General features: G+C 33.9%; 3 protein-coding genes and 1 pseudogene across 5 annotated transcripts; 2 read left to right on the top strand and 2 right to left on the bottom strand.

Annotated features, from left to right (window-relative positions):
• Positions 1-805: 805 nt before the first annotated feature.
• Positions 806-5,214, bottom strand: LOC104751813 (bifunctional dihydrofolate reductase-thymidylate synthase-like). The gene is made up of 11 exons (XM_010473850.3): positions 4,556-5,214; positions 4,039-4,469; positions 3,470-3,833; positions 3,330-3,374; positions 3,153-3,218; positions 3,013-3,068; positions 2,876-2,941; positions 2,660-2,792; positions 2,404-2,527; positions 2,206-2,312; positions 806-2,094 (listed from the first exon to the last, which is right to left on the bottom strand). Exons 2-11 carry the CDS (start codon positions 4,464-4,466, stop codon positions 2,020-2,022), a joined length of 1,464 nt encoding a protein of 487 aa, XP_010472152.1. The 5' UTR covers positions 4,467-4,469; positions 4,556-5,214; the 3' UTR covers positions 806-2,019.
• LOC104751812 (uncharacterized) lies at positions 945-1,981 on the top strand. Its single transcript, XM_010473848.3, has one exon. It carries the CDS (start codon positions 945-947, stop codon positions 1,770-1,772), a length of 828 nt encoding a protein of 275 aa, XP_010472150.2. The 3' UTR covers positions 1,773-1,981.
• A 2,732-nt stretch (positions 5,215-7,946) lies between the features above and the next one.
• Positions 7,947-11,401, top strand: LOC104751811 (phosphatidylinositol/phosphatidylcholine transfer protein SFH3-like; annotated as a pseudogene). The gene is made up of 13 exons (XR_015584944.1): positions 7,947-8,270; positions 8,609-8,671; positions 8,757-9,103; positions 9,189-9,455; positions 9,549-9,626; positions 9,721-9,822; positions 9,910-9,959; positions 10,052-10,151; positions 10,236-10,325; positions 10,428-10,445; positions 10,543-10,654; positions 10,816-11,165; positions 11,283-11,401. The product of XR_015584944.1 is annotated as a phosphatidylinositol/phosphatidylcholine transfer protein SFH3-like (transcript).
• On the bottom strand, positions 11,247-13,061 carry LOC104751808 (zeaxanthin epoxidase, chloroplastic). Of its 2 annotated transcripts, XM_087492375.1 has the most exons (6): positions 12,632-13,061; positions 12,472-12,536; positions 12,335-12,395; positions 12,011-12,157; positions 11,848-11,923; positions 11,247-11,322 (listed from the first exon to the last, which is right to left on the bottom strand). In XM_087492375.1, the coding sequence occupies exons 1-6, from the start codon at positions 12,897-12,899 to the stop codon at positions 11,262-11,264; spliced, it is 678 nt and encodes a 225-aa protein (XP_087348501.1). In that variant the 5' UTR covers positions 12,900-13,061; the 3' UTR covers positions 11,247-11,261. The 2 variants fall into 2 exon arrangements, with proteins under 2 accessions (XP_087348501.1, XP_010472149.1); XM_010473847.3 differs by lacking the exon at positions 11,247-11,322 and having other exon boundaries at positions 11,694-11,923.
• Positions 13,062-13,073: the final 12 nt, after the last annotated feature.

Genomic DNA, 13,073 nt, shown 5'->3' with positions numbered 1-13,073 from the left:
TTGACAAGTGAGATTGTCTTTTTAGCTAACAAACCCTTTAGGAACTGCACACTTTCTAATTTCTATGATCAAATAGTATATATTCTAAGAAAGTAAGTATGTTACTTGTTTGATTGGCATACTATAAGACAGTGAACCAAAACTTTGAATCACCTACTAAATTATAAATAATTAATCATACATTATTTTCATAATTTTTTCCGGTTCAATCTCATTAGCTTCTCATCATCTGTTTTTTATTTTATATATGAATAAGTTTATTACTTTTGATTAGTGAAAGAGCTTCTCCATGTTTTAAACTTGATCTTTGTCCAAAAAGGATTATTTAGAAGTTTCTGTCAAAATTATGAATAGTAGTATATCATGAAAGATTACAGCACTATGCACTAATTGTTGTTTACAAGTTTTTTTTGTTTAAAACTTAAAAATGATCAAAATTGTAAACGCAAACAATACCATTTTGAGTTACATTCACAAATTCACCAAAAATATGACTAGACTATTCGAATTTTAATTGAAGATAAATTCTCTAACATATAAACGTAACTACAATCTCAAAGACAACAAGGAAATTGAGTCAAATGGAAGTATTATGACACAAGACTATGATTTTTATTGGGTTTGCAGTTGAAAGAGATTAATTTAGGGGTGAAAGCATAATTTTTTTTTTTTTCTCTTTGACATATAAGAACAAAGTATCTTTAATTCAATAGTTAAAAAAAAAAATGATTCCCTTTAAAATAAAGCAAATGCACTAATAAGTGACCCTTTATAAATACTCAACATTGTAATGTTACATTTTCTCAAGCTAAAACAAAACACACAAGAACAAAGAGAGAAAAACAGGCTCACTCACTCTCATCTGTTTTCTCTACAACATCTTTGTTCCATCATCAAAGACGATTTAGGCCAGAAGTTTCAAAACTCCACTCCTTTTAACGCCAATGGATCCGCCTAGTACTCAAAAGACTAAACCAAGAAAGATGAAGGTTGTTGTGAAGAAGTCTCGGGCTCAAATACTCTTAGATTTGTTATACCGGGTGATCGAGATAACTATAGTTATGGTAACTGTAGCCAAGCTCTTTTACCAACTAGTCATCACGTTCGAGGGCTCTGGTCTTGCGGGTTTACTCATCAACCGTCACCTTGCTTTCGTTTTGGGGAATGGGATAGTCATCGCCCTAGTCGCCAAGTGCGGTTTCTTTTTGAATCAAGAACCTGATGCTAGGAGAAACAGCAATGATTTTTACGATGAGTTTGTTCGGGAGAGCTCAAGAGGAGTTAGGAATTTGGAGACACAACTGGTATGCAGGGACAAACAGAGCGAATCAGAGACCGTGGCGAAACAGAGCATTGAAGAAAACAGAGCAAAGCAGAGCATTGAAGATAAGAAGAGACAAAGCAGAGCAAAACAGAGCATATCGGAGAAGAGGACGAAACAAAGCACTGAAGATAAGAGAGAGAAACAGAAGAAGACTGAGAACTGTTCAAAACAGAACACCGGTGAGGAGACAGAGAAGAAGGACATAACTGTGAAGAGACACAAAGAGATCATTGCTCAAAATCAGGAAAGCCCGAGGAAGAGTTACGAAAGGAGTCAGTCCGAGAATCTCGAGGGCTCAAAGAAGAGTACTTGTGGAAAACTGAAGAGATCGGAGACGGAGAGATCTGCTGATGTACTTGAATCCGACGATGAACTCCGATACAAGATTGAGTCTTTCATTGCGAGACAGAGGAGGAACCAAAAGGATGAAGAGTTTTGTATTATCTAAAAAAATACTAAAAAAAAAAAAGCAAAGAAAAAGAAAGAAAAACTTAAGTTTATGCAAAGCATTCACATATGTTTGTGAGTGTTTTTTTTGTATATATATACGGGCAAAAATATTTCAAAGCCCGAGCATAAAATGTTGTTTTTAGCTTTTCTTTGTATAATTTTGTTCATCTTATAAAATTTATGAAGTACTATATAAGCTTTCTGTAATATTGTTCTTATGATAAGCAATGAGAGTACAAGTAGAGTCACATCTCCAGGAGTTCCAAATCAGAAGCCTCAAAGTTATCGATCTTCTTTTTCTCAGGGTTGATTTTCAAAATCTGTTTTTTTTTTTTTTAACCATTAAGATACAAAAAAATGTAAATTTTGTTTCCTGAAATGAAAAAAAACAGAGGTAAATATATTGAACAAGTTAGTGTAGTACTACTGACCGGGAAGGGTGTTGGGGAGATTTGAAGCTGTTTTTGTATAGCCATGACGTGAGCTTTATTAACACGGGCTTGTCCAATCACATGGATGAAATCACCAGCTACGAGGTCTGTCAAACACAAGAAACATGAGCTAATGGTTCAAGTCTTATAGTCATCAAGACTCAAGATCTAATCAAAGTGTATAAAATGTATACGTACCGCAAACATGAGCGATGATGCGTGTCAAGAGAGAATATGCAGCGATACTGAAAGGAATCCAGAGGCTCGCTTCGGTTGAGTTCTGGTAGATTTGACAGGAAAGCTCACCATTTGCCACATAGAACTGGTGGTAACAACCAAGAAAACCAAAAACCATTTCAAATTTTATATATCATTATAGAACTTTGAAATGGTTTACAATGGAAATGTAACAAGTTTTCAGATGAGACCAAAACAGAATGAAACGCGTGCTAACCTGCGCGACTGTCTCACAAGGAGATACTGACAACTTGTAATCTAAGGGATTATAAGTTGAAAGCATGATCTTTTGATTATGAGGATTGTTCTTTATCTTGTTTATAACATCAGGGAGCTGATTGAATTCTTTGCTGGTAAATGTAAAACCAATCAGCCAAAGTAATAAAAAATATGAAGTTATGAACAATCATCAAAAGAAGAGGATATTACAAACCTAGCATCAGACCTTGTCCAGTGGAGTGGTTGGTTTCCATCTTCTTCTGTGGCATTCACTCCGAAGCTGGAAAACAAACATCAGTGTGAGTCTGGTTTCAGTACAACTACTTTCTAAATTCTCAATTCTATGCTTGCCTGTCAAGATATTCTTTAGCATCATCGCTGTCCCATATATGATTAGTGCCTTTTTCCTGAAAAAAAACATTATGAGATAATGTTGAACACAAGGATTTTGAACATGATCATTGTCTTGTGTCTGTCTCTTTTGGTATTACCTTAAGAATGGTTGAACCACGGATGAGTTGTAGGGTTTCCTCAACAACGCCTAGCCAGAACACTTTCTGCAAGACAACGGATTAACAGATAGACAAAATCAATCACTATAATCATCTAAATTAAGTTGGCTTCCTTGATAGAAGTTGTGACTTAAAGAAGATGATGAGAAGACATGCCTTGGTTGTGAGAAGCGGAAAAGTCTTGCGCAGATTGAACCGCATCTGTAAATGAACCAAGATAATTCCCAGGTCAACTACAAATACATGTAAGCTCAATTAAAGGAGAAAGACACTAACAAAGATGAAGCAAAGCTCACCTGACAGCCAAATGTAGAAAGAGTGTTATTGTCATTCATGTCCCCACTAGATATAATTTTTTGAACAAGATTCAAGTAACCAAACTCCTCATGCCTCTCGAAAACCATCTTAGGCAAGAACGAGTACTGTTTGAAATCTGACTCAGCAACACTTTTCTTTTCACCGGAACCAAAAATAGGATCTAATTTCCTTCGGACATAAGTGTTGAAGCTATACCGAATCGCATTTTCCACATTTGGAAATGATGAGTACCACGGATGGTATAGACATGTATCCACCCTCGGTGCAAATGCGTCGCATGGTACGCTTATTTCAATTTCGGTTAGGTGAATAGCATCACAGCCTGGTGCATTCATATAGTTCCTATAGAGAAACCACAAAACACATCAGCAGAAAGAGCCAAAATCTTGACATGTTACTAAACTTCAATAGTCTAACTTTAAGGCCACAAAAGAACTTCAACCATGGTACATCAATCACATCTAGACATCAAAACCTCAAGTTCTAAAGTCTCAACTATTATTAGAAAAAGAACAAAAGCCAATGTGGAAAGAGGCTGGATGCAAACCTTAGCAACTCGCCGCCTCCTATGACAAAGACCGTCTCAGTGGACAAAGAATAGGGTGCAGTGGCTAGAAGTTCAAGAGCCGATTCCATGCTACTACACACCAATACACTCTCATCAGCGGCAATGTCGAGACAGGTAGACTTTGTGAGAACAATGTTGAGGCGACCAGGAAAGGGACGAAACTCGAGAGGAGTAGAATCCCATGATTTTCTTCCCATAATAGTCGCATTCCTCTTCTTGGGATCGGATGTCCTAGTTGTTACACCCTGGAAAAACTCATATTCGAAAGGTAAATCCCAAGGAAGTTTCATGTCCATACCAAGACCCATGTCTCTAGTCGCTGCTATAACGACTTGGTAACTCCTTCTTGTAATTGAAGAAACTGTGCTTTCGGCATTGTTACACAGTGCTGCTTCACCAATAGCCATATGCTGAAACTTTCAAAATCCAATGAACTTTCAGAGAAAAAATGGAATGAGAAGATGAAAAATCAAAGATCCAAGAAAAGATTATGAACCTTGGATGGATCAAAAATCTGGAAATAAACTATAATAGTCAACGGCACGCATAGGAAGAAGAAGTCTAGAAGAAACAAGTGAATCTGATATCGAAGCGTTGTGTTTTTTCTATATTAGAAACAACTTGAATATTTTTTTTTTTGACCCCAAAAACAAATAACAACTTGAATAAGAAGCAACATTCTCTCAAGTCTGAACACAAAAAAGCATTGACCTTCCTTCCTCGAAAACTACTCGACAAGGAATTTCAAAATTTAATTAATAAACAAGCCAAAATCCATCTAGAACCAGATTAAAAACTGAATTATCAATGTATAGTGGTCCAAATCTCACTATAAGTAAATGTAAAAGGTGGTCCAAATATATAATTTTTTTAAAGTTTTGAAATATAAGACCAAAATTTTGATTGATGAACTGTAATTTTATGGAGTCATTAAGTGGATCCAACTAGTACATGGATTTTCCTTCTTCTATTATTATTTATATGACTCTTTTTTCCGGTAAAATCCAAAACATCAAACATCGAAAGTAAAATGAGTGAGAGAGAAACGTAGCTTTGTCTCTTTCCTACAAGTAGTCGATGCCAGAGAAGTCAACCTCCGCCGCCGTAGCCATCGGAATCGCCGTTATAGTACAAGTAACAAAGACAAAATAAAATAAAATAAGAATGTTTATTGAGCTATTTGATGCTTACATATGGGCCTTAACTAGGCCCGAAAGTTTTAAAATACTTAAAAACAATGAGTCCAAGGTAGTCGAACACATTTTTGGCCCAAATTGGTTCAATAACATAGTAATATTTAACTGGAACCCTATTTAACTTTCATTAGTTGACTTTTTTTTTTTTTTTTTTTTTTTTTTTTTTTTTATATATATATATATATATATCAAATCAAAGTTAACTTTTCTTAATTCGAATTTCTTTTCCTCCAATTAAGAAAATTTAGTACAATAATCATTCATGTCTCATAAATTCATAATATAAGATGTTTTCAAAAATTGTTAATTAATATTTTAAAATTTTAAACTTTGCGGTCTGTTTTTAATGATTGGTTGAATTATGCTTTTAACTAATTAAAAAAAAATTCTTAACTGCTATAAAAACATTCTTTATTTTTGTGTTTTTATCTAAAATATTCCCTCCGTTTCATAATATAGGATGTTTAGAGAAGTATTTTTGTTTCATAATATAGGATATTTTCAACTTTCTATGCAACTTTTAGATTAAATTTATATTTTATATTATGTACACTTGTTTATGATTAATTTAACTTTTTAAAAGTAACTATTTCTTAATATGCGTGTTTTCACTAAAATATCCTATATTTTGAAACGGAAGAAGTATTATTTAACAATAATGTTGCTTTGATTTGACAAACAATATATTTTTAAAAAATATATATTAGTCTTATAATTAATGTGAATATTATAAAGTCAATTAATATGGGAGCTGGAAGCTTGGGCAGATGATGATGATGGTCGGTCGGTCCATATAACAAGATTTTAAATACAGTTTATTGTTTTTCGCTGGATGAAATAAATGATACTATCTGTTTAATTTGATCAGTTCGCTTAATTTATTTGGGCAAAGCCTTTAAAGCCATCAGCCATCCCGTTCATAATTTATTATGTTGTCGGAAAATATGAAGAACCAGTAGAAAGAAACAACACAGCATGATTCTATTTCGTGATCGTATACTCTTTTTGTTTTTGTTTTTAATCTCATACTAGAACTTAACCCGTGGTACAATATTTTTAATTTTAAAATTTTAAAATTTATATTATATTTATTTATTATTTTATTAATTTTTTTAAAAATATAATATTTTACATGTATTTGATATAAGTATTCAAACTATAGGATTTTTATAGTGTTTTCAAGGTTTTAATCCGTGTGGTATATGTATAGTCTAGTAATATATTTATCTCCGGGTACACATCTAAAAGTGTTTAAATAAAAAACAATTCCACTTAACTCCCTATATGGGATTAATGCCAATCCGTCTCACCAAAATCAAAATAAGTTTTTGCGTAAAAATAAATAATCAAAATAAGTTTTTTATCAAGTTTAATTATGTTAATTATTTTACCAAATTAGCATACTTTTATAGTTTATAATTTTTCCATGTCAATATATATAGTTTATGATAATTAATAGAATTTTAATTTTTTGGTAATTCCTCAAAAGATAAAAAATAAACCAAATTATATGGGGGGTTTTTCAACATATTTCATGTGATATTTTATAATTGGATTTTCGGTTTAGGAAATTTATTAATGTTAATATAGTTATGGATATTAAAACTTTTGTTATGGAAAATCTGTTGTATATCAATTAAATTTGAGAGATTCTAGCATCCATAAAAATATTTTTGGAGATTTAATGGGTTAAAACTTTAATAGGTAGAGTTGTTTTTGGAAATATCGAATTGTATAGATGTTGTTAAGATTTTATGGCAATAAATGTAACAAATGTTGGTCAATTTAAGAAAGTTTAGAATTTGAGTTTTTCTGCAATATTATTTATGGAATTGTTTTAAGGGTTAATGTTGTAAAAAAAATTAAATAAGTAAAACTTAAAGGGCATAAACCAAAATGTACTCCAAAAATGTTAATATAGATACAAATATATAAAATTATTATTCTTATTAAATTATTGTTATAATTGCATCATACAACATATCAACAAAAATTCTACTCTTTGTCTAGTTAAAAGATAAAAGATCTTGAACTTCCTAAATCCTAATCCTAATCCTAATCAACCAATTTCTTTGTAGTTTTTATTTTCTTTTGTCATCAATTTTTTTTTGTTTTGTTCAATAAGGTTGGTTTTTGTTTGTTTCTTATTAATTGAAGTATCGTAGCATTTTATATTTAGATGTAATGAAAAGGACTATTAGTTAGTTAATTAACTCAAAAATATATTTATGAAGCTTTTAAATAGATGTTGCGAGTAAAACGTACTAATCAGTCAACAATTTACTTCACTCTAGTTTAAAAACAACGATGATCTACCATCAACAAAATTTATTTATAAGTAAAATCAGTATATTAATAAGAAAAAAATTTCTATTTTTTATCAGCATAATTATAAATTAAAATTTGATCGTTTTTTATTTATTATTCATCAAATATAGTTTCTAGTGATACGATCCAAAAAAAAATAAAAAAATAAAAACCACTCCAGACTAACTAAATAACACTTTTACATACAATCATAGTTGGTACACGATGATTTAGTTTCGTTGAATTTGTACATCCTAACCGCCATAACCATTCAAACCCGAAATCCAAACTAATTTTTCTACTCCAACCACCGTGGCCATTCTAACCCAACATTTTTCAGTTTGCTGACATAAATGGCAAAGCCCTCTTGAAAATACAAAAAATATAAAAATGACTTTTTTTTTTTTTTTTTTTCTCTCTCTCTCTCTCTCTGTTTCTACTCTTGTCTCTTAGAAATCACCACAATGTACTCCTCCTCCATTTATACTCATCATAATAATAAAAAGGTCAAACCTTTTTCAGAAACCCTTTTATTGGATTAAGCTAAAACTCTCTCTCTCTTGCTAGATTTGGTTCTCCTCTGAGATTTCGCATTCTAAATCTGGTGCCGTCCTTTATTTGGGGAGGGTAAAGATTGAGAGAGACTATATACACCTCTCTTTCTCTCTTCTTTCTCCTTTCCTTAGCTTTTTTTTGGATCTTGAATAGGTAAAGTAACAAAATCAACAAGAAGAACCCATTTTTTTTTATATATTTTCTTTCTCATTTGTTTCTATCCAACTTCATCCGCTAAATGTTTGATTTTTCCGATTGTTTCCAACCTCCTTGATTATTTTTTTCATCATCATCTGTTTCATCTTACAAACCAAAACAAAATATGTGGGTTTGATTTTGTTCTTTTGTCCCATGTTGTTACAGATTAGTATAATGCATTGAACCTGTTTGATCAAATGTCTAAACGAGAGTTCTTCTTTCTTTGATTGATTGTTTCCCAAGGAACAGAATATTTAATATTAGATTTGTGTTTTTGCTTTATGTGACCGCAGAGAAAAGCTTCAAAATCATGACGGATACCATGTCTGCTCATATGGATCGTAATAATAAGCTTGGTAAAGGGGATGCAACTTTTGTTCTATGGAGGAGAGATATATATCTTTCAGCGCAAAGGTTCTGAGGTTTTGTTTTGTTTTGCAGATACTGAGGGCTCAGAGGATGAAAAGAAGACAAAGCTTTGTTCCCTTAAGAAGAAAGCTATCAATGCCTCCAACAAATTCAAACACTCTTTCACCAAGAGAACTCGAAGGAACAGCCGTGTTATGTCTCTCTCCATCGTTGACGACATTGATCTTGAAGAGCTTCAGGCTGTTGACGCTTTCCGCCAGGCTCTTATCTTAGACGAGCTTCTTCCTTCCAAACACGATGACCATCACATGATGCTTAGGTTTCTCAGGGCTAGGAAGTTTGATATCGAGAAAGCTAAGCAAATGTGGTCTGATATGATTCATTGGAGGAAAGAGTTTGGTGTTGACACTATCATGGAGGTGAACAAAAAGATCATTCATCTCCTTTCTTTGTCTTCTCCTTTTTAATTAAAGTCTGATTCTTTCTTCTTCTTCTTTTTCAAAGGACTTTGATTTCAAGGAAATTGATGAAGTCCTCAAGTACTATCCTCAAGGTTACCATGGCGTTGACAAAGACGGAAGGCCTGTTTACATTGAGAGGCTAGGCCAAGTGGATGCCACAAAGCTCATGCAAGTCACTACCATCGATAGGTATGTCAAGTACCATGTGAGGGAGTTTGAGAAGACTTTCAATATCAAATTACCAGCTTGTTCCATTGCTGCCAAGAAGCATATTGATCAGAGCACCACCATTTTGGATGTGCAAGGCGTGGTATGCTCTCTTGCCACATTTCTTTCGGTTCATAAATCAAAGAAAAATAGAGAGAGAATGAGTTCATGATTTTGTTTTTATTTGGTTTCCTAGGGGTTGAAGAGCTTCAGTAAGGCTGCAAGGGATCTTCTTCAACGTATCCAGAAAATCGATAGTGATAACTACCCTGAGGTTACTATGATGTTTCTTAATGATTCTGACGTAGTTTGTTATCACTATCAATTCAAGACAGTACTGAACTGTGTTGTTTTTATGGATCATATAGACATTGAACCGTATGTTCATTATCAACGCTGGTTCTGGATTCAGGCTTCTGTGGAGCACTGTGAAATCTTTCCTTGACCCAAAGACCACCGCCAAGATTCACGTAAGCTTTTTTATCGTATCGTGCCACTCCAAAGATCCAAAATTTTAAGGTCAATTGTTATGGAAGTTTCATGTCCCTCATGTACAGGTTCTAGGCAACAAATACCAAAGCAAGCTGCTTGAGATTATCGACTCCAAGTAAGAGAGAAATAGAGCTCCACAACTCTGCATTTTAGCCACAAATTCATTATCTAAAGACTATCTATTCTTTTCTTTTTTTGTGTGCATAGTGAACTTCCAGAGTTCTTGGGTGGTAACTGCACTTGCGCAGACAAAGGTGGGTGCATGCGTTCAGACAAAGGTCCATGGAACGACCCTGACATCTTCAAGGTACTTTATAAAGTCATAGAGAATCTTTGAAACCCCGTTTAACGAAACGATGGACTGAGAAGCTGAATCTTAAACTATATACAGATGGTTCAGAACGGAGGAGGTAAGTGCCCAAGGAAGACATTGGCTAACATTGAAGAGAAGACAATCTCAGTGGACGAGAACACAACAATGGTAAAAAACAAAAAAAACTCATTAAGTATATTGGATCTTTGAATTTCAAAATCATAGATAAAATCTAACCTTTCTCTTATTTTTTTGCTTGAAACATTGAAGAAATGTGATTCCGTTGCTGTGAGTTTCTCCAATTGTCTAAAAAGATTACTTCTTTAGCTCTCTCTTTCTCTCCAAATTTTGTGTGTTTAACTGATTTAAAAATCCTATAATGCAGAAGAACAAATTGGATGTAGAGAACGCGAAATTAATACCAATTGTTGAGAAAGCTGTGAATGCTACTACTTGGCCTGCAAATCTCCACAAGTCAAACTTTCCTGAACCTGAAGGTACACTACACAGAAACATTGATTCTAAATTAAACATTTATTCGTGTTTTGAAAACATGATTCTGTTATATTTTGAAAAGTGTTTCCGCTATTTTACTATACCGCTACACTCTTCAACTAAACTTACCACTACTTACCTATATCTGTTTTCGCTTTCGAAGATATATACTCTGCCGTGAAGCCATCGTAGAGGAGGGGAGGAGAAGGATATTTGTTCGGCGGGGTGATGTCTCTGATGATGGGGTTAATGACAGTGGTGAGGCTAACGAAGAACATGCCACGGAAGCTTACTGAGGCGGCCATTTACGGCGGTGAAGGGGAGAAAGCAGAGACTACAATGGTGTCAAGCCAAGAGTATATGTCGATGGTGAAGAGAATGGCTGAGCTGGAGGAGAAATGCAGGTCTTTGGACAACCAGCCGGCGTCGTTCTCGCCTGAGAAAGAACAGATCCTCACAGCCGCTCTCAGCCGCGTCGACGAGCTTGAGCTTCAGTTGGCTCAGACCAAAAAGGTGCGGTTCAAGAGCCTCCATAACTAGCTTTCTTATTTATTTATCTAAATAATTGATCATATCTCAAAATTCTTTTAACATAAATAACTTAAGAGATCATTTGGTTAAATATATCAGACACTGGACGAAGCCATGGCTACGCAACATGAGATAATGGCTTATATCGAGAAGAGGAAAAAGAAGAAGAAGGTAACAAACCTACACAATTAAAACATACTCTTCGTCAAAGAGTACTATTCAAATTTGAGTTTACTTATATTTATACTTTTCTTTGGTTTTGTTTTCAGTTCTTTGGATTCTGAAAGACTTGATGATGCCCCAAGAATTTGAAGAACCCATGAAATATATAAATCCATATTTATTATATACATACAAATATAAATATATCTGTGAAGAGTATATAAAGATGATAAAAAAAAATGTGGAGATATGCTTTCTGTAAATGTTTTGTTGTTTTGTCTCTGGAAAAATCTGAAAGCTTATGTTTTTACCACTAATCTTTCTTTCACACCTAATTGTAACTACTAATAAAACAAAAATATCTATGTTATAAAAGTGCACAATTATATATAAAGTTATTGTTCATATATATATATATATATATACCCTCAAATCAACAATGTTGTAAACCAACTTAGGAATTGCAAAGCAAACATAAGCAATTTTCAGGTTTTGTGTTTACTCTGAGGTTGGTTTCTCGGTGGATACTTCACTATCTTGGAGCTTGAAAACACGGAAAATCGCAAGATTTGTGTCACCTACCAACACAGAAAGAGTTAATCTCATTGATGGATCCATCACATAGAAATGAAAAAATGTATAAGAAAAGATTGGTTGATTGTTACCAAAGGTGATTCGGGTTCCGGGAAAAGCAGGAGCAGCAACACCAGGAATCAGACGTTTGTCTTCGATGAATGTACCATTGGTGCTGTTCATATCTGTCACAAGAAGGTTGTCTTCATTTGTATTGATTGTCGCATGGACTCCTGACACTGAATAATACTAGGAGTGTTTAGTTTATCCATCCAAGACCAAGTAAATGAAACCAAGCAATAAACAATCTCAAAACCAAACTTAGTCCTAAACTGAAACCAAAGCTATACAAAGCTGATTCATATTAAATCCGTATATATATATCACTTTGTTTACAAACAAGAACAGAGAAGTACCGGTTGCCACAGGAATCACAACGTCAGCCTTTTCCGGTAGACGTCCAATGGTAACTTGGCCCTGCTCAAAACCCATTTTAATGATCAGCTCTTGAAAACAAAGATATAGCTAATGGGTCTGTTTGTTATTTTCTTACAGAGGAGATCTCAAAAGGAGCAGGCATTGCTACTTTGAAACCAATGTGTCTTGTGTCTCCATCACCTATTAAGTTTTCAGAACAAAATACTTTAAAGACTCAAAGAAAAGATTTAAGAGAAAGCTCAGTTATACTAATAACACTAAAGAAACAATCTGACCTACTGGTTGGAGAAGCCACCGTTCTCCTCCTGCACTGGGAGTTGGGGATTGATTCTCATCCGAGGAGGCGCGTGTTGTTCTCACCACCAGCGCGTGGCTTCTCGGTTTCTTTGCAGTGAAACTAACATTACTGATCTGTTTGATCTCTCTCAAGCAATTCACTGAAACAGCTCCAGTTAGATTCCTCTTCTTACTGTCTCCATTTAAACAGAACAGTGATGATGAAAACTTAACTGGAGAGCACAATTGGGATATTGTTATCTCCATTTTTTCTTCATACAAAAAGTATTGTGAAATTGATTGATCCTTAGAACAACAAAAAAAAAGAAGCAGCAGCTTTAGAGAAGCGTTAAGAGATAATCACTATATGGGATATGTGGTCACAATATCATGTATCTAGATTCTGGATAAAAAATAAAAATCCTGATTAATAAGTTCGAT

This window comes from Camelina sativa, chromosome 16, assembly GCF_030686135.1.
Source record: "Camelina sativa cultivar CO46 ecotype springtype chromosome 16, ASM3068613v1".
Lineage (NCBI taxonomy): Eukaryota > Viridiplantae > Streptophyta > Magnoliopsida > Brassicales > Brassicaceae > Camelina > Camelina sativa.
The sequence above is the reverse complement of the archived record's forward strand: the minus strand, read 5'-3'. Positions and strand labels throughout refer to the sequence as shown.